A 20705-nucleotide genomic window follows, 5' to 3' on the forward strand; every position below is an offset into this window, starting at 1 on the left:
TGAAGAGAAGTCCTTGGCCACCCCATGATCCCACATCCTCCTTGTAGGGCACCCAACCCCGTGCTGCTTCGCTTTTATCCATCACAGATGACAAAAGCTGGTCCTACAGCAAAGCCGGGGGGGAGGAACCGAAGCGGCTCAGCCAAAGTCACTGTGGTCGTACCGCACGGTGTCCATCTGCCTTCCCGTAAGAGCGCGCATCCCCGCAGCCCCCTCCGGCAAAAGACGTCGGTCCCAGCAGCAGTTTCAACTCTCAGCTCTAGTTCCTTTTTCTGCGGTTACAACTTCTGACGGGTAACCACAAAACCCAGCGTTTCTGCGGGCTGACCCCGCACCGAAGGCTGCCCAGAGGCGACAGGGACCGGCCAGGACCTTCTCCCCCTGCTCCAACCCCACCACTTGGGCAGCCTGAGCCAGTGGGATGTCCTTGCCCGTGGCCAGAGGGTTGGAACTGGATGATCTTTAAGGTCCCTTCCAACCCAAACTGTTCTATGATTCTAAATCAGCCGCTCCTGGAAATCAGCTCCAGGGGAAACTGAGGCACAGGGGAAGCTGAGGAATGAGCAGGGCACGCGGGAGGGAACGATGCTCAGACAACCTATGGTTAGATTTCTGCAGCACCGCTCAGCTACTTCATTTAACAGCACAAAACCAAAGAAAAGGCTTTTTTCCCCCCTTCTGAATGAATCAAACCCATCCTAGAAAGCCCTGACCTTGCGCCACAGCAAAAACATCCTTTTCTTCTTCTTTTTTTTTTCCAAACCCAGAAATTCAACACGCAAAGAAACCGAAATGTCACTCAAAATTACCTGAGAACTTTGGTTACAGCTTATTTTCATCCCCATCGAGTCATTCTGAAACCGCTAATCATTATTTTTTTAAACACAGACGAAAGCAGAGATGGGCACGGAGGCTGCCGGGAGGGCTCAGCCCGCTCTGCCTGGAAGACACCTCTCTCTCTGGAAAGGAAACCTCCTCGAGTTTCTCTTTCCCCACACCCATCGGCTTCCTCTGATCCCTTGTCACAGCGAAAAGGGGTAAAATTCTTCTCTATTTCTGTAACTGCTCAGAACACAAAGATTTTCTTCTTCTTTTGTGCGTTTGTAATAAAAAAAATGGGGGTCTTTTTGTTAAAATAGAAAGCACCAGAGACGGTATTTAACGATATTGCTCCATTTTCCCTTGGTAGCACAGGTTCTGGCTTCTGGAATCTGCTTTGTGCTCAGGTGGCCAAGGTGGCAACCAGCATCCTGGCTTGGATCAGCCTTGGCGTGGCCAGCAGAAGCAGGGAAGGGATCGTCCTCCTGGACTCGGCACTGGTGAGGCTGCACCTCGAATCCTGGGGTCAGTTTTGGGCCCCTCACTCAAAGAAAGACATTGAAGGGCTGGAGCGCGTCCAGAGAAGGGAACGGAGCTGGGGAAGGGGCTGGAGAACAGGGGTTATGAGAGGGAGCTGGCGTTGTTCAGCCTGGAGAAGACGAGGCTGAGGGGAGACCTCATCACTGTCTACAACTCCCTGAAAGGAGGTTGTGGTGAGGTGGGTGCTGGGTTCTTCTCCCAAGTAACAAGGAATAGGATGAAAGAAATGGCCTCAAGTTGCACCAGGGGAGGTTTAGATTGGATATTTGGGAAAATGTCTTCACTGACAGAGTGGTGAAGCCCTGGCAGAGGCTGCCCGGGGCAGTGGGGGAGTCTCCATCCTTGGAGGGGTTCAAAAACCGTGCAGATGTGGAACTTTGGGACACGGTTTAGTAGGGATGGTGGTGTTGGGCTGATGGTTGCACTGAATTAGGATGTTGAGGCTCTGGAGTGTGTCCAGAGAAGAGCAACGAAGCTGGTGAGGGGCTGGAGAACGTCTGACGAGGAGCGGCTGAGAGAGCTGGGGGTGTTTAGCCTGGAGAAGAGGAGGCTGAGGGGAGACCCTATTGCTCTCTACAACTCCCTGAAAGGAGGTTGTGGAGAGGAGGGAGCTGGGCTCTTCTCCCAAGGGACAGGGGACAGGACAAGGGGGAATGGCCTCAAGCTCCGCCAGGGGAGGTTCAGGGTGGATATCAGAAAAAAATTCTTCACGGAAAGAGTCATGGGGCACTGGAACAGCTGCCCAGGGAGGGGGTCGAGTCGCCTTCCCTGGAGGTGTTTAAGGAACGGGTGGATGAAGTGCTGAGGGACATGGTTTAGGGAGTGTTAGGAATGGTTGGACTCGATGATCCAATGGGTCCTTTCCAACCTGGTGATTCTGTGATTTCTGTGAATGAGCTTAGAGGGCTTTTCCAACCTTAACAATTCTTTGACACTGGGCGCAGCTCCCCTTGAAGCTGGAGGGTCAGAGCCCTGCAGCACCCCCAGCCGCTCGCGGGGTCCTGCGGGGCGATGGGGAGCTGAAAGCAACTTGTAGGCATCGATGCTAGAGACCAAGAGCAGGAGATTTGTAAAATAAAGGGGGGGAAAAAAAAAGAAAAAGACATAAAAATCAAATAAAGAGAGGGGGAAGGGAAAATCCTGACGGATGCTGGCAGCTGCCCTTCATCCTGAGCTCCGAAAAGAAAATTCATGGTGCTTTGCCTTTGTGCGATGTGGGTGCACGGAGCCACGCGTGGGTAGCGCGTGCGGCCGGGGCGAGCGAGGGAATGGAGGGTGGGAGGCTGCAAAGAACAAGAATCCAGTAAATTGACTTTTCCTATAATTTGATTAAATAGCGGGAGCCGGGCGAGGGAATCGAATGAAGCACAGCTAATAGCCCCGCGCCATCTGCCAGGGGCTGGCGCCCGGCCAGCGCGCGAGGCAGCTGTGCGGCAGCAGAGAGGGGGGGGCCGCAACAGCCATTTAATAAATCCAGAGCAAAAAGAAGAATAAAATAGCCAAGATGAACAGATCACGGTCGCAAAGCAAGGGAAGTCAGCTTTGCTGCTCCGCCATCCCCTCTCGGATCTCAAAGCTTTTTACGCCAGCAACGATGTTGGCCTCTTCTAAAATCTTTCATTTCCCTGCTCGGAGCAAGGGGGGAAGGTTGGGAAAAGCCAACTCCGCTCTTGAGGCCAAGCAAGGAGCATCCCAGCCGTGCTGTGCACGGGGGAGCCGGCCGAGCCCCCCGGCCGCCGGCCAAGCGCCACAGGAAGCGGTAAATCAGGGCCAGGGCCCCGCTCCCCACGCCATGGCCCCAGCCCTTGCACCGGCGGCGGCCTCAGGGACCTCCAGGTGAGGTCATTTCCTCCGGTTAAAACTGCCAGCGCGGCGAGGGAGCCGCTTGAAAAGCCCCAGCGCTGGGATTTGCAGGGCTTTGTGGCGTTGTGGGGTTTTCTTCTTTTCCCCTCACCCCTCGCCCTGTTGTTCTTGCTTAAATGGATGAACTGGGCTGGGATTGCAGGCAGGCGAAAGCGGAGCGGAGCGGTGACCAGACTGTGAATTCGCAGCCTGAAGCGGCTCTCAGATACCACGTTCGCTGCGGCAACAAAACCCTGCAGGAACCAACGGGCACAAAATCCCTTCCTGGCTTCCTCCAGCAAAGCCGGCTGATGGGCAGTGGGGGCTTGGGGGTCTCATCCAGCCCCCGGTCCTGTGTCTTGATGTAGAATCATGGAATGGTTTGGGTTGGAAGGGAGCTTAAAGATCATCCAGTTCCACCCCCTGCCATGGGCAGGGACACCTCCCACTGGATCAGGGGCTCCAAGCCCCATCCAACCTGGCCTGGAACCCCTCCAGGGATGGGGCACCACTGCTATGGGCAACCTGGGCCAGGGGCTCCTCACCCTCACAATAACATTTCTCCCTAAGATCTCATCTCACTCTCCCCTCTTTCAGCTGAAAACCGTTCCCCCTCATCCTCTCCCTGCCCTCCCTGATCCAGAGCCCCTCCCCAGCTTTCCTGGAGCCCCTTTCCATACTGGAGGCTGCTGTAGGGTCTCCCCAGAGACCATACACCAACGTGTGAGAGAGCAAACACCAACTCTGCATTCCAGCTCTGCGGCACAGGGAAGGAGGAAGGGGTTCGTGGCCCAGGGACAGCCCCAGCCCAGCACCTCTTTGCCAAGAATTAGCCCCAAAAGGCCAATGGTTACTCTGCACCCAGTGCAGTCAGCATCGAGCGGTCCTGTCACCCTTCCCATCTCTCTTCATCCATCTCACACCGTCTCTTCTTGGCAGAATCACTCCCCTTCGAACGAGTGAGGGCAGGCGGTGATGGATCCCGCTCCGCTGCCACCAGCTGCTCCGCGCAGGGAGCGTTGTGGCTCCTTCCCCCCAGTTCACTGCAGCCTCGTGGTTGTTCCCCATTTCTCCTACTTAGGAAGCTGTAGCCAAGACCTGCCTCTTGGGCAGAATCAATCCCCTTTCCTCCACCCTCAACTCTTCCAGCTGCTGACCTCTCCAAGTTTTCCAAGCAGCTTGGGAATTACAGATTAAAGCGCTTGATTTTAATAAGATGCTGATTGACCTATTTATCTTGCACAGGGTCCAGTGATAACACGGGGCGGGCTCCTGCGCGGGCGAGCTGGACAAGAAAGAGCCTTTGATCGGCTGCCTTTGAGGCCGGCAACTCCTTTTGCTCCACACTTCTTTTTGCCACCTTGGTGCCGATTTCTCTCCCAAGGTGTGGAAGTTCAAAATCAATCCATGAAGGCGGAGGTCACGGAAAAGAGAGGGCAGGGGAAAGAGGTAGCACCAGCCCACAGAGCAAAAAAATGGAGCTTTGCAGGCAAGGGGTGACCGAGATGACAGCCAGGGCTGACAAACCCATGTGCAGGTGCCGGCTCAGACACAGGGAAGGGGTTGATCTTTGAGAAATGCCGATCGAGGCCCTTCAGGGCATCAACGGGCAGAATGCTCCATCACCTTTGAAATCTGAGGCCAATAAAGGGCCATTTGTCAGGACCGATGTTTTCCCCACATGTCTACTGGGGTTTAAAAGCTCTGAATTTCACACAGAAACTCGAGGCAGCGATAGGGATTCTGCTTTGGGTAGGTTTTCCCAGCCAAAACACAGACACTTGGAGCAATCGGCACAGCTGACAGGAGCTGGTTTCTGCAGGAAGCCTCCAGCACCCTTTGGTCGGCGAGCCCATGCTGGCAAGCCCTCAGTGCCTTCCTCCCCATCCACCCTTCCATCACTGGCAGCTCAGGGTCTGCTCCCAACGGCACTGCCGTGGTGGAGGTTCCAGACCAAGCGGTGAAGGAACACAGCAGATTTCCCCCAAGGGTGGATGCACACAGGTGTTCATAGAATCATAGAATAGTTTGAGTTGGAAGGGACCTTAAAGATCATCCAGTTCCAACCCCCTGCCATGGGCAGGGGCATCCCACTGGCTCAGGCTGCCCAAGGCCCATCCAACCTGGCCTGGAACACCTCCAGGGATGGGGCAGCCACCACTGCTCTGGGCAACCTGGGCCACGGTCTCACCACTCTCACGGTGAAGAAATTCTTCCTTATATCAAGCCTAAATCTGCCCCTCTCCGGTTTATACCCATTCCCCCTTGTCCTATCCCCACGAGCCTTTGGGAACAGTTCCTCTCCAGCTTTCCTGTAGCCCCTTCAGGTACTGGAAGGTCACTAGAAGGTCTCCCCAGAGCCTTCTCTTCTCCAGGCTGAACAACCCCAACTCTCTCAGCCTGTCCTCGTATGGAAGGTGCTCCAGCCCTCGGATCATCCTTGTACCTTCCTCTGGACCCATTCCAACAGTTCCATCTCCTTCTTATGTTGAGGATTCCAGAACTGGACACAATACTCCAGACAGGGTCTCACAGGAGAGGAACAGAGGGGCAGAATCACTTCCCTCGACCTGCTGGCCACGCTGCTTTAGATGCAGCCCAGGATACAGTTGGCCTTCTCCCCAAGGAATAGGGGAGCTGGTGCCTGATTCCCACTCCCTCCGGCTCAGCCCTGGCCCAGGCTTCAGCTCTCCCGAGGGACAGAGCCTGCCCGAACCCCTGAAAGCACGTAAACGCTCCAGCAAGGAATGCAGCCTCGGCTGCCGCACAGCCAGACAGCTCCTATATTCCTGCGGGAACCTTCCAGCCCGCTCCAATTAGCTTTCCTGGAGATCCCATTACTTGCAGCCACAAAGACATTGTTCAGTTTATTCGCCGGCAACAGCCGCGGGAGCACGGCTAACGTATTCCTACAGGCTGCTCGGCTTTCTTATAAACCAGCCCAGCAGCGCACACACCTGGAGCAGCCCCAGCTGCCTGCCCGCCTCGCAACTGGCTTGCTTTCCCTCCTGGAGTGAAATCCGATCGCACCGAATATTCCATTTCACTCAGGCCCTCGCGACATAACGTCAAACAGGCGAGAGAGCCAGCGAGGGCAGGAGGCGATGGGTCCAGGAGGTGCCGCCGGCTGCTGCTCCACGCAGGGAGCGTTGCAGCTCCTTCTCCCCACTTCGCCACAGCCTCATAGCACTTCCCTATTTCTCCCACTTAGGAAGATGCAGCTGGAAAAACCCTTCTCCATCCTGCTAAAATCCAAGCCCTTGATGTCTAGGGTGGTTGGATTCCTAAGAGTAGCAGCTATCGCAGCGAAGGGAGCAGGGATGCCCAGGGGACGGAGGAGAAAAGGAGGGGATTCTTGCAGGGTAGATCCTGCCACTTACCGAGGAGGGGAGTCCAGGAGGCACCTTCCGAACCTTTTTGGGCTGTCCATCTGGTTTAAAGAAAAGAAGAGAGGATGTAAGTTTTGAAGGGGATTAAGGTGAGGGAAAACAAGTTACAGCGAAAAGTCTCCAAGGATGGATGATGCAGGTACAAATAGGGCTCAGATCCCAAATGCCCCACGGCCAAGGAAGCATGGATAGTGAAAATGCCTGAGGATGAACCCTTCCTCCTCACCTCCTCTGTGCCCTCTGAGTGCTTCACCCACAGAATTCACAGGGTTCACCTCGAATCCTGGGTTCAGTTTTGGGTCCCTCACTACAGGAAAGACATGGAGGTGCTGGAGCGCATCCAGAGAAGGGAACAGAGCTGGGGAAGGGGCTGGAGAACAAGAGTTCTGGGAGCAGCTGAGGGCCCTGGGGGTGTTTAGCCTGGAGAAAAGGAGGCTGAGGGGAGACCTCATGGCTCTCTGCAACTCCCTGAAAGGAGGTTGGAGAGAGGTGGGTGCTGGGCTCTTCTCCCGAGTAACAAGGGATAGGATGCGAGAAATGGCCTCAAGTTGCGCCACAGGAGGTTCAGATTGCCTATTAGGAAAAATATCTTCACTGAAAGAGTGGCGAAGCCCTGGCAGCGGCTCCGTCCCTGGAGGGGTTCAAAAAACGTATGGCTGTGGGCGATGGTTTAGTAGGGACAGTGGTGTTGGGCTGACCCTTGGACTGGATGAGCTTAGGGGTCTTTTCCAACCTTATGATTCTATAAGAGGTACTCACCACACAGAGGAGGGCTGTGCTTCATTGGAAGCGACTGAGCCCACAAATAACCCCCAGTTAGGGTTTTTTGGAAACCATTTTTAACCTCAAGTGTGTTTGTGGAGACGATGCAGAAAGAGAACAAAGGCAGGGATGGGGCTGTATTTTCATTTGCTCCTTGGACAATAATAACCTCAGGAAAGCTTCACTCGTGTTGGAAGGCAGGGACAGTGCTTGCCCTGGGCCTCGGTCCCTCCCCAGCCCATCTCTCCAGGTCCTGCTCCAAGGGGAGGACGCAGGGTCTCGGAAGGGGGAAGGATCCAGAGGAGCAGCTCAAAGGGAAGCACTGGTTAAAAATTTGAGGTTTTTTTTTAATTTCATAATTAAGAAAAGCCCGAGCTGGGGATGCAGCACACAAACAGCATGTCTACCAAGCCAGGGACTCTGCTGGGCTGAAGGTGGGGAGAAGAAACTCATCACAGAACGATCTGAAGCAAGAGAATCATTTTTGAGCCTGACAACACAGAATCATTGAATGGTTTGGGTTGGAAGGGACCTCAAAGCCCATCCAGTCCCACCCTCTGCCATGGGCAGGGACACCTCCCACTGGATCAGGGGCTCCAAGCCCCATCCAACCTGGCCTGGAACCCCTCCAGGGATGGGGCAGCCACCACTGCTCTTCACAACCTGGTTCAGGGCCTCCTCACTCTCACAGCAAAACATTTCTTCCTAAGATCATAAACCAGCAAGGCTTTCAAGTGGCAATATCAACGTGGAAGCCTTTTTCTGAAAAGCATTGGAAAAAATACATGTAACACTGGGTTGCTTCTGGTTTCGTTTGTTGGGGAAAGCCCGAAATAGCAGCACGGAAGTGACTTTGAAGGGTGCGAGGGGGAACTATGACAAGAAACACAAGTTCTGGAGAACTGGGGCTTGTCTGCACTCGAAAGTCACATTCACACCAGAATATAGCCTGTGTTAAAAGAAAAATGGTGTATTCCCAGGTATATCCAGACATCAATCATAGAATAGTTTGGGTTGGAAGGGACCTTAAAGATCATCCAGTTCCAACCTCGTGCCATGGGCAGGGACATCCCACTGAATCAGGCTGGCCAAGGTCCATCCAACCTGGCCTGGAACCCCTCCAGGGATGGGGCAGCCACCACTGCTCTGGGCAACCTGGGCCAGGGCCTCCCCATTCGCATGGTGAAGAAATTCTTCCTTATGTCCAGTCTAAATCTGCCCCTCTCCAGTTTATACCCATTGCCCCTCATCCTATCCCCACGAGCCTTTATGAACAGCCCCTCTCCAGCTTTCTCATAGCCCCTTCAGGTACTGGAAGGTCACTATAAGGTCTTCTTGGAGCCTTTTCTTCTCCAGGCTGAGCAACCCCAACTCTCTCAGCCTGTCCTCGTACGGGAGGTGCTTCAGACCCATGGGCAAATGCTGCTTTGGAACGTGGAAGCATGCAGGTAGGCAGAGAGAGGTCCTGGAGGAACCACCATTCACACAGTGCCTGGACCTCATGCTGCTTCTTAATGAGGTGTTCCTGGCCTTTCTGTTTGTTTGCAGCACGACAGGGCCTCCGAGAAGGGCCACTGGCTGTAAAAGCAGCCCTGATGGCAGCCCAAGGTTTTCCAGGAATTCCTCTTGATGTGCAGTGCGGCTGGAGGTCCTTTTAGAAGAACCTCAAACCATTTGCTGCTTTCACTTGACCTGACGTTCCCACAGAATCATAGAATCATGGAACGGTTTGGGTTGGAAGGGACCTTAAAGCCCATCCAGTTCCAACCCTCCTGCAGTGAGCAGGGACACATTCCACTGAAGACAATCAGATTGCTCAGAGCCCCTTCCAACCTGACCTGGAATGTTTCCAGAGATGGGGCAGCCATCACCTCTCTGGGCATCTTCCAGCAAGAAGGAAATTCCAAAGGACTGAATCTAACCCCTCTTTTTTTTTTTTTTTTCCAAATTAGCTCTCTATCTTTCCCACTCCCTCTCTAAAAAACCCAAAAATGGTAAATTCTCATCTGTGTATGCACCCACGGCAACACCAGGGCTTTCACTCCAAAAAGCAGATCTGAGCTTGGTGGTGGACCTTGTGGTCTCCCAACAAAGCTGTAGGACAAGGCAGAGTGGTGGCACCTGAGGGTGACACGAAGCCACTTACCTATGTTGCTCTCAGCACCTCTTCTGCGAGGATTGTTGGGGTATGAAAAATACTGAGACCCGCTTTTCACCCCGGTGGGAGAAAGTGTGCTCGGACTCGCGATTCCCATTTCGCCGGGCAGGAAACCAGTCTGCAAACAAGGAGACAGAAAAGCCCTTCCATGTAATTACGCTGGAAAACCACCACGCTTGCTGGGAGAGAACAGAGCCTCCTTGAGCTGCCTGTGCACACGTTCAGCCGAAGGGGAGGGAATAAAACACAAGCCAAGGGGGCCAGAAAGAAAAAGTAAATACATAAATATGAGGGTTGCTGTGGGGGAATAGGCGTGCAATAAGAAAAGGGGCTTTCAAGATGTGTTTTCCCAGCAAGGAAGTTCTCTACAAACCAAGGATGCAAACCAGCAGGTGCCATGGTGAGGAGCATCGTGATCTCACGCTCAAGGATGAGATCCTGCTGATGGCCCCACTTCTGAAAGGGGGTTGGGGGGCTCGTAGGCAGCATTGCCTGCCCCCCTCGCCAGCCTGTCTCAGTCCTAAGGGCTCAGCGGTGTCTGGGGCAAACGAATAAACTCTTCCTGCTCCTTCTCTGAGGCTTTACAGTGAGGGATTACAGTTTCTGATGGGATCAGCACTTTGGTGCTCACAGGGGACGTACCTGATGGGCACCATGTGTCCACCCATCCTCAACAGGCGCATAGAATCATAGAATAGTTTGGGTTGGAAGGGATCTCAAAGATCATCCAGTTCCAACCCCCTGCCATGGGCAGGGACACCTCCCACTGGATCAGGGGCTCCAAGCCCCATCCAACCTGGCCTTGAACACCTCCAGGGATGGGGCAGCCACCACTGCTCTGGGCAACCTGGGCCAGGGCCTCCCCACTCTCTTGGTGAGGAAATTCTTCCTTATATCAAGCCTAAATCTGCCCCTCTCCAGTTTACACCTGTTCCCCCTCATCCTATCACCACAAGCCTTTATGAACAGCCCCTCTCCAGCTTTCCTGTAGCCCCTTCAGGTACTGGAAGGTCACTAGAAGGTCTCCTCGGAGCCTTCTCTTCTCCAGGCTGAACAACCACAACTCTCTCAGCCTGTCCTCGTTGGGGAGGTTCTCCAGCCCTTGGTTCATCCTTGTAGCCTCCTCTGGACCCGCTCCAACAGCTCCATCTCCTTCTTATGTTGAGAATTCCAGAACTGGACACGAGCAGCCCGCGCTGCTCTCACCCCTGCGACGCTGCCAGGAGCTCAGCTCAGGCAGAGAACGGACACAGCACCCACTCCCCCAGCAAACCCAGCAGCCCTCAGGCTGTCACATCTCTCCACCCAAACCAACTGGAGGAGATGGGAAGAGGTTATGCAGCCGGTGCCCATCTGGCTGTGCCTCTCCCAGTCCCCGCCGGCTGCCGGCACTGATGGTTTCTCTTCCATTCCCATCTCCACAAAGCCGGAATGATGCGATGGAGCTGCAATATCACTGCTGGGGGTAGTTCACTCTTGCATTTTATCAGGGAAAAGCTAAATCCCTCTTTCTATAAAGAGGAAACTCCTCCCTCGTGTTTATCCCAGCTGACCTTGGGCATCCTGGGAAGCAGCGTGGAGCTGGCAGGAGCTGGAGCCCAGGGTGCTCGCTGGCTTGCAGGACAGAGCACACCCGCCAGCATCGCCCCTTTCACCTCCAGAGAAAGTAAAATGTATTTATATGGAATTTAAGAAGGTTGTTGAGGGGCCTTTGAGTAAGAAAAGCTCAGCTTTGACCCATCTTCCGAGGGCAACGTGTTGAAATAAAGGATGATTTCAGGCTTTTGAGAAACTGGAGAGCAAAAAACTCACTACTTTCAAACTCCTTTCTCCTCCAGTAAGGGGTTGGGAAGGAAAGCGGAGCTCGTGTATTCACAGCTGGTGAAATTCCTGCAATCTGTTCCACCGGTCAGATTACCTTCGCGCTGAAACCGCTACGCCCCACAAAGCAGCGCGGCCAAGAAAAGCAAGCAGCGCAGTACCCTGGAGATGCCGGAGGGCTGAGTCGCCGTTGCCCGGCTCCTCCAGCGGGCACCTCCGGAGAGACACGGAGATTTTTAAGGCAATTTCCTGGAAAAAGGGATTTTCTTCCCCATCCTCTTCCCTGGGGATGCCTTCAGGGGTGGGTGAGGGTTAAATGAAGGGGGAGTCGCAGGTCTGCCCTAAAAGAAGGTGTTTTAGGGAGAAAAGCGCTCCCCCATCCAGGGCATCGGCCACCAGCCAATTTTCCAGCGCTTTTTAAAAGGAAAAACAAACCAATGCCCCCCCCTAAACCAGAGCCAGAAGCAACAACTGTTCTAGGGGCCACAGCGAGCGTGCAGACAGCCCCGCTCGCCTCCCACCACCCCGTACAAGAGGGGTTTTGTCTCCCCTCCACATCAAACAGGCTCCGTCTCTCACTTGGCCACCCGATCCGCACCCACGAAGCCCGCGCCGGGGCCTCTCCCAGTCCGTGGCACCATTTGCCCACCCCATTTCTGTTACCTTATATCTCCTCCTCCCCCTCCTCCACGAAACCCCAGCAAAACCATAACATTAAAAAAAAAAAAAAGCTAAGACTTGGCAACCTTCCCGTTTTTATTTTAGCAGCTTCAGTGGTGAATTAAATCCACTCTGGCACAGCCAAGCCAGCACAGCTGTTTCAGCAAAGGAAACATCCTCAGTTCAGAGAAGAGGAAATTATGACAAATTTGTGTAAAATTAAAACATGTAATAGGTGTGTGTGTACATGTTTAAAAGAAAAAGCTGTCCGGCCAAGAGCTGCTCCCTCGAATAAAATGGTGGGATTGTTTCTCCAGGGCACTGAAGGGGCAACGCATCAAAGCGGAGGTGCTCGCTCCTTCCCAAAAAACTATTTATGGATGCCGGTGGCAGCAGGTTTGAGTATCTCAAGGTTGATGGACTGCGTTCCCAGGCTCTGATTTACACCTTGGGTATTCCCTGTGGGAAGCAAACCTTCTCCCCAGGGCCCAGCGCTGGTTGTCTCATGGGGGTTCACATGGGGTGACCCCACTGGGCAGGGACGTTGCTGCAAGAGGAGCTCTCCCTTGCTGGGTCCTTCCCTGACTGCGGAGATCATAGAATCATGGAATGGTTTGGGTTGGAAGGGACCTCAAAGCCCATCCAGTCCCACCCCCTGCCATGGGCAGGGACACCTCCCACTGGATCAGGGGCTCCAAGCCCCATCCAGCCTGGCCTTCAACACCTCCAGCGTTAAGGTGAAGAATTTCTCCCTCGTGTCCAATGTAAATCTTCTCTCTTCCAATTTAAAGCCATTCCCCCAGTCCTATCACTCCACGCCTTTGTAAAAAGCCCCTCTCCAGCTTTCCTGGAGCCCCTTCAGGTATTGGAAGGCTGCTCTAAGGTCCCCAAGAAGCCATCTCCTGGAGGTCAAGCATCAGCAAAACCACCATAAAACCAAAGCACTGCTTGATATCCACCCAAATGATGCTACAGCAGCCCAGAAACCATCTCACAGCCTCTCCCTCCCCTGAACCAGCAAACACGGAGATGTTGGCTGGAAGGAGGAACGTGCAGGACCCAGCATGGTGCTTGGAGGCAAAGGGAGAGCCCCAGGACAGGGAGCTGGAGGGAGACGGTGCCTCCTGGGCACCCTGTGACAAGGAACAATGTTTGCTTGGATCCTATCCCTGAAACTCCCTGTGTGGGCAGTGTTGGCTTGGCCATATCAGCTCAAATACAAATGAGCCAGGAACAGGATGAATAAGGAAAGAAGCGAGCCTGAAAAAGGTTTTGAAAAGAAGCGAGAAGCTGCTACAACCCTATTTTCTAAACTCTGACAACTCTTCCCAGCCAGCACCACACACTCGTAGAAACCTCCACCGCTCAACAGACATCCGAGCAGAGCAGAACCTTTCCAGAAGCTCATGTACAGAGATGAGATGGAAACTGCCAGGTTCCTTTTCACTCCCTGCCTCTTGCTCCTAGCAGCTCAGCCAGTAAATTGAAGTAAAAATCCACGCATTTTATCATTACCTGGTTTAGTCCTGGCATCCCTGTGTCTCTTCCGAATGTGGAGTACGAAGCTCTTTCACTGCTCTTCCCTGTGGAGAAAAGTAAAGACAAGGTTTTCGGTAAGAAGGAGAGGTTTTGTGTACACCACCCTCCCGGGGCATCCTGCCGAGGTGCAAAGCCGTTCTCGTAGCGCAGTTTCCTCCGCCCATAATAGCTTGTTGCTAAAACAGGAGCTCTTTTAAAGTCCACAAACAGCAGGGCTCGACCGGTCCATAAACAGCAAAAAACCTCAAACCTGCAGCAAAGCAGAGAAGTGCTTGTGGCCATGGAAACTGGTAGTGTGGGACCAGAGCGAAATAAAAAGCCCTCCAGACACATGGAAAAAAAAAAGCCAGGCGAATTTGGCAGAGGCACTGACAGAGCAGAACGAAAGCCAGGCACGAGTGGCCAGGCTCTGCGGGCGCTCGCCGTACAATAGGGAACACAATTCCAGTGCGTGGAGCTGAGCTCCTGCTCCTTACGACGCAGGAAAGCTGGAGAGGGACTTTTTAACTGGGCATAGAGCGATAGGATGAGGGGGAATGGCTTTAAATTGGAAGGGGGAATATTTAGATGAGACATCATCTAAAGAAGAAATATTTTGCTGTGAGGGTGGGGAGGCCCAGGTTGCCCAGAGCAGTGGTGGCTGCTCCATCCCTGGAGGTGTTCAAGGCCAGGTTGGATGGGGCTTGGAGCCCCTGATCCAGTGGGAGGTGTCCCTGCCCATGGCACAGGGTGGAACTGGATGGGCTTTGAGGTCCCTTCCAACCCAAACTGTTGGAACGGGTCCAGAGGAGGCTACAAAGATGATGCGAGGGTTGGAGCACCTCCCATAGGAGGACAGGCTGAGACAGTTGGGCTTGTTCAGCCTGGAGAAGAGAAAGGTCCAAAGAGACTTTATAGCGACCTTCCAGCACTGAAAGAGGCTACAGGAAAGCTGGGGAGGGACTGTTCATAAAGGCTTGTGCTGACAGGACGAGGGGCAATGGGGATAAACTGCAGAAGGGCATATTTAGGCTTGATATAAAGAAGAATTTCTTCACCGTGAGAGTGGTGAGGCCCTGGAACAGATTGTCAAGGGAAGCTGTGGCTGCCCCATCCCTGTAGAGGTTCAAGGCCAGGTTGGATGGGCCTTGGAGACCCCTGATCCAGTGGAAGGTGTCCCTGCCCATGGCAGGGGGTTGGAACTAGATGATATTTAAGGTCCCTTCCATCCCAAACTCTTCTATGATTAAAAACTGTTTCATGATTCTATGATTCTTCCCCTTTCCCAGTGGAGATTCAGCTTTCCAAAAACCCACCCAGAGCTAAAAAGCAGGCATCTTTCTTTTCCAAGCCCCTCTATCAGCTCCCACCAAGCAGGTTCCCACCAGACTGCATCCATCCTCACAGCTGGAGCATCCTCTCCGACCGGGAGCAGCCCCGTGCGAGCCGAGCCCACGTGCCCCAGCGCTGCCAAGTGAACTTTAGCACCCAGCACCGGGTTTTATCAAACGGGTTCAACCTCACCCTGCCCACACGCTGCTGAAAATAGTGTTTTCAAGAGGGGGGGGAAAAAAAAATACCCAGAAACCAAACACACGTGGTGAAATGTTTCCATTCTGAAATGTCCTTGCAGTCTCTTCCCTCATGAGTGCTGAACCGGAGCAAACAGTGGCTCCCAGCAAGCGGCACCCATGGGTGCCAGGGCAGCATCACAGCCCTGGAAAAGGATGTCAGGGCAGGGAGAAAGAGAAAAGCTCTGCACTGGGGCACCTGGCAGCACAATGAAGACCTTTGGGGTTCCCCCCTCAAAGCAAAATAGACATTTCTCTAGTGGGGAACAGGCACTTTTCCAGTAAAAAATGGAAAATCTGGCCTGAAAATCCATGAGGAATTTTTCTCTGCTGTTAACGGCGCCACCACGGAAAAGGGAGAGGGAAGAGGGAAACAGGAGATGACTATCATAGAAGCATAGAAACATAGAATAGTTTGGGTTGGAAGGGACCTTAAAGATCACCCAGTTCCACCCCCTGCCATGGGCAGGGACACCTCCCACTGGATCAGGGGCTCCAAGCCCCATCCAACCTGGCCTGGAACCCCTCCAGGGATGGGGCAGCCACCACTGCTCTGGGCAACCTGGGCCAGGGCCTCCCCACTCTCTTGGTGAGGAAATTCTTCCTTATATCAAGCCTAAATCTGCCCCTCTCCAGTTTACACCCGTTCCCCCTCATCCTGTCACCAAAAGCCTTTATGAACAGTCCCTCTCCAGCTTTCTTAGTCACCTTTCAAGGTCACTATCAAAAAGGTCGCAATCAAAAAGGCTCTGAAACCAGGGCAGGAGGGGATGCTTCTGCGCAGAAGCTGGATGGTGTTGGGCTCTTCCCTGAAAAAGAGGGATCGCATCCTGCCTCTGGCCTGGCTTAGTAAGCAAAATTGAGAGAGGAAGGATTTGGCCCATCTGCTTGACCTAAAGCTGTCACCGAAGCCTGCTAAGATGCAGGTTAATGCACCAGGGCAACGCTGGGGCTGGCAGGCAGCTCCATGCATGGATGAGAGGTCTGGGAGAGCAGACGAAGGCGAGCACCTGAAAGGGGACTACAGGGAAGCTGAGGAGGGACTTTTTCCACGGCCATGGAGTGATAGGATGAGGAGAATGGCTTTAAACTGGAAGGGAAAAGACTTAGATTGATTATTAGGAAGAAATTCTCCGCAATTCTTCAGGTGGTGAGGCACTGGTTGAGGTTGTCCAGGGCAGCTGTGGACACCTCAACCCTGGAGGTGTTCAAGGCCAGGTTGGATGAGGCTTGGAGCCCCTGATCCAGTGGGAGGTGTCCCTACCCATGGCAGGGGGTGGAACTGGATGGACTGTAATGTCCTTTCCAACCCAACCCATTCTGTGATTCTATGAGGAAGGTTTTGTTTCCCCAAACAAGCATCCCTGAAGCACAGGGCAATGGGAAGAGAGAGGTGGCCGCTCGGGTTTCAACCTTCGCATGGGGCCCTTGAACTCTATCCAGGAGTGGGTTTCCCCACAATAACCCCCAAACCCAAAACCTGATGGTGCCAGGGGTCAGAGAGCAGCACAACAGCATCCTGCTGCCCCTCACCTCCAGCCAGACACACCGAGCACTGCTGCCCTTTCATTTCAGAGGCTTAAATGTTAAGTAAACAAAGGTCAAAATGTCAAAGACAGGATCTCCTAAATGACCTAATTTCTAAAAGCGCTTAGCACTCGATTTGCCACAGCGCCGGCAACGCTGCACAAATATCTCCATCAGTTGTGGCATCTGGTGGGTCACAACTCCTCCTAAACCAGAGGAAAAGCACAGGGTAATGCCAGGCTCGTTTATCTGGCCAGCAACGGCCAGGACTCCCGGCTGATAACACATCGCCACTTCCACACATGGCACTTCCACTGCCTCCACCCGGCAGCCTTGGCACTAACCCACAAGGTGATCAAGGATGGTGGCATCAGACCACATCGGGACTGTGCTGCTCCTCCAGAGCCTGGGTACCAACCATCTCGTGGGATGGGGAATATGGGAGAAGGAGAGAACCTCCCCAGCCAGGCCCTGCGTCCTCCTTCGTCATCACACAGAAGAGGGAAAAGCGGCAAAAATCTCAGTAGTAGACATTTGACATTTCATTGACCAGGAAAAGAAGGTGGAAGAAGGAATGGCAAAACTTTTCTGGATTGAAATGTATCTTTGTTGCCTTCCAGAGGAGACCACAGATATGATCCGAGGGCTGGAGCACCTCCCATGCAAGGACAGGCTGAGAGCTGGGGTTGTTCAGCCTGGAGAAGAGAAAGCTCCAGGGAGAACTTAGAGCAGCTTCCAGGGCTGAAAGGGGCTCCAGGAAAGCTGGGGAGGGGCTCTGGATCAGGGAGTGCAGGGATGGGACGAGGGGGAACAGTTTGCAGCTGCAAGAGGGGAGATTGAGATGAGATTTTAGGAAGAAATGTTTTGCTGTGAGGGTGGGGAGCCCCTGGCCCAGGTTGCCCAGAGCAGTGGTGGCTGCCCCATCCCTGGAGGGGTTCCAGGCCAGGTTGGATGGGGCTTGGAGCCCCTGATCCAGTGGGAGGTGTCCCTGCCCATGGCAGGGGGTGGGACTGGATGGGCTTTGAGGTCTCTTCCAACCCAAACCATGCCACGATTCTAGAGCCTGTGGACAAACAGAAGTCCACAAGTTGGGCAAGGAGGTGTCCTGCTGTTCCTGCTGCCGGGGGGATGCCAGCCGGCACTGGCAGCACTCCCAGCTCCACTGGGATTCAGCCCTTCACACCCAAAGCCCAGAGGCACCAACCAGGAAAGGCAGCGAAACCCTGGGACTGGCGAGGATGGAGTCAGGACTTGGCAGAAAACCCCACGCATGTCCCCAGACACCATCTCATTGATGACTGAACTGCTGAAATCCCACCGATTGGTACTACGGGATCTTGGGGGCAAAGGGAGAAGAGAAGTCAGAAGTTGGTATTAATCCCTTGAGTGGGAGAGGGGATTCATTTAAGATTCCTACCTGTTGGATTTACCTCTGCACATTTTAGGATGCAAACTGGAAGCAGAGCAGAGCAAGGTGCATTCAGAAACCCGCTAAGAACATTTCTTTCCAGCTCTTCATGGCATTGCTTCCCTGTGAGTCCTGGCATCCTCTTCTCCTGCCTTTCCCACCCCTTCCAGCTCCTTCCCCTGCCCCTCGCCTGCCCACGCTGCCTTCAACCCTGCTTCATAAGCGATTTCCCAACCTCTCTCCTCTCCCACCATGTTCTCTCTTGCCGGATCCGGCTCTGCCGGGCTCAGACGGAGCATCCCTGAGGGCTTTCGCAGAGGAAACCCCGCGCCCCGTTTGTGTGCTCTCCTCCCAAAGGCAGGTTTGCTCCTGCGCTTGGAAACAAGGTGGAATAAAGATTCCTCTTTGCCGATGTTGCCGCCAGCTCTGACAGTGGCAGAGATTAACCTCAGCACCACGGCAGTGTCTCACGTCCACCCGAGCAAACCACGCTTTTAGGTAAAGGTGCAGCTCTGCTGTTTCTCTCCCCAGGACAAGCTCGCAAGATGTGTATCAATAAGCCAAGAAAAGGCAATTCAACACTACTGGTGGGTTTTGTCGGTGCCTGCCAGGAGGAAGGCAGGTGCTTTGCCAAGCTCCACGCTCCTGCCAGCCCACGGGGAGTTCACACCAGTGCCCCCGCTCCGAACCAGAGCCGCGGTGCAGCCCCCGGCACCCACCACCACAGCCCCAGCTCAGCCACCCACCGCGTGCTGCCTCCCAGCCCCAAGTTGATAATTTCATTAAGAGTTACGGCCCAAGGAAAAAGGGGAGGAAAAAACACAGCCGGGGATTAAAAGTGGGGAGAAAAAAAAAAACACGGTTAAAAAAACCTGGAGCAGCGACAAACCCCGTCCGTGGGCAGATTAAAACCATTGTCCAGGAAGAACCCAATCCACAATACACACAAGATTAGAAAGACTCCTCTGAAAAGAAGTTAATTACTAGAAATAATTACTAGAAAGAAATCTGTTATGGCTTATCAGTTTCCTCGCTGTTTAAGCAATCCCCCTTGCCCACCCCCGCTGAAGATGAATGGTAAAAGAGTGGCTAATGATGAAGACTGGTGACATAAAACAACAGAAAAGCCCTCCTCATGCTCTGGGATGAGCTGGTTCGTTACCAGGCGGTGTCCCGGCACCACCCTGGGCAGCCAGTGATGGTTCTTGTCACCTCTTCCTCCTCGAGGCTGGGATGCTCAGACCTCGCCAGGATGTGTCCCTTCCTCCAGGGAGCAGCACCAAGGGCTCAAAGGTTGGGAACTCAGAGGAGGGAGCGATGGAGCTTGAAGGCATTGCTGCTGCAACCCCGTTTATTGGGTTCACTGATCCCTAGGATTTCTCTTCCCAGCGCTGACACTACTTCCATTCAAAGATTTACTTCTTTTTATTCTCTAAAATTCTGGTTCTCCTGTCCAGCGCAGCCCTGTCCAGAACTCCCTGCCCAGTTACTTTGCAGACAGCTCTGATTTCCCCCATCACCTCGTGCAGCTGATGCTGTGGCACAGAGGGAACCTGGGGCTTAGGAAGCACCCAACTGAAGACTGTCCTTGCACCATCCCCTTCAAAAAGTGCATGAGTGGCATCACCCGCGCTTCCTGGGGAGCCCTGAGGGCAGCGAGGGCTTGCTCTGAGAGCAGCACCCAGTGTCAGTGCCCATCTCTCCTGCTCTGTGCTCAAGGTGCCTCCCAAAGCCAAGCTCCCATCGTGCCGGATGCTGTACGTTCATCCAAAGAACATCCCTGAGCCCCAGATACCACAACTGCATCGGCTGAATAAGAATCAGTGCTTTTTCTTTCAAAGTACGCTTCGTGAATACAAATGCATTATAGTTTTTCTCCTTTCCCTTCCCCTCCACGTATCATTTTGCCACTTGATAAGTTTTCTGAAGCAGCGTGGTAAAGATGAAGGGAAAATCCCACCCATGGTCTTCCTCCAGTCCATCCATCTCAGCAAACGAGCACGGGGGCAAAGCAAAACTTATCTATTTTGGAACCTGCTGCAGGAACTGAAGTTTTCTACTTCCAGCACATTCAATTTTAGGAAAAAATGTGACTTAGAATCATAGAATCCCTAGGTTGGAAAAGACCTTTGAGGTCATCAAGCTCAACTGTCCGTGTCCACTACTAAAACACATCCCCTAAGCACTCCATCTGCCCGTCTTTTAAACACCTCCAGGGATGGGGACTCCACCACCACCCTGGGCAGCCTCTGACAATGCCTGAGAACCATTTTTCCTAATGTCCAGCCTGAAAAAAATTGGGAAGACAAGGAGCCTCTGCTCTCCTGGATGCTCTCCTGGCCTCTCAAGCTCCCGTTTTGGAAGTGGAGCTCCTAGTGCTGACCTGTGAGCAGCAGCCAATGCGCCATTGTGGGGAGATGCAGACTTGAGCCCCAGGGACGGTGCGTGGCCACCAGTCTTGCCCTCCACCGTCAAGGCAGTGGGTGGAAATCGCCCACAGAGGCTTCAGCTCCACGTGCTGGGGACCGGCCGGGCTCGCAGCCTCGTGGGGGAGTGCCGCGCCGCTTGCCAAAAAAGTGGGAGCCCTGTCTTTGAGAGGAAGCCAAACGCGTCTTGCCTGCACACATCAAAGGAGAAACCTCGGTGTTCCTCCTCGGGCAGCTCCTTCTCGGCTGGAAACTCTCAAGGCT

General features: G+C 53.7%; 1 protein-coding gene across 16 annotated transcripts in view; it reads right to left on the reverse strand.

Annotated features, from left to right (window-relative positions):
• TCF3 (transcription factor 3) overlaps nt 1–20705 on the reverse strand; it is a 100009-nt gene that overhangs the window by 18987 nt on the left and 60317 nt on the right. For all 16 annotated transcript variants that reach the window (XM_054049791.1, XM_054049790.1, XM_009570508.2 and 13 more), the window contains 3 exons: nt 13507–13574; nt 9499–9628; nt 6582–6631 (listed from right to left, as the gene is read on the reverse strand). In XM_054049791.1, the coding sequence (XP_053905766.1) occupies nt 6582–6631; nt 9499–9628; nt 13507–13574 (248 nt within the window). The remainder of the gene's footprint in view (nt 1–6581; nt 6632–9498; nt 9629–13506; nt 13575–20705) is intronic.

This window comes from Cuculus canorus, chromosome 27 (genome assembly GCF_017976375.1).
Source record: "Cuculus canorus isolate bCucCan1 chromosome 27, bCucCan1.pri, whole genome shotgun sequence".
NCBI lineage: Eukaryota > Metazoa > Chordata > Aves > Cuculiformes > Cuculidae > Cuculus > Cuculus canorus.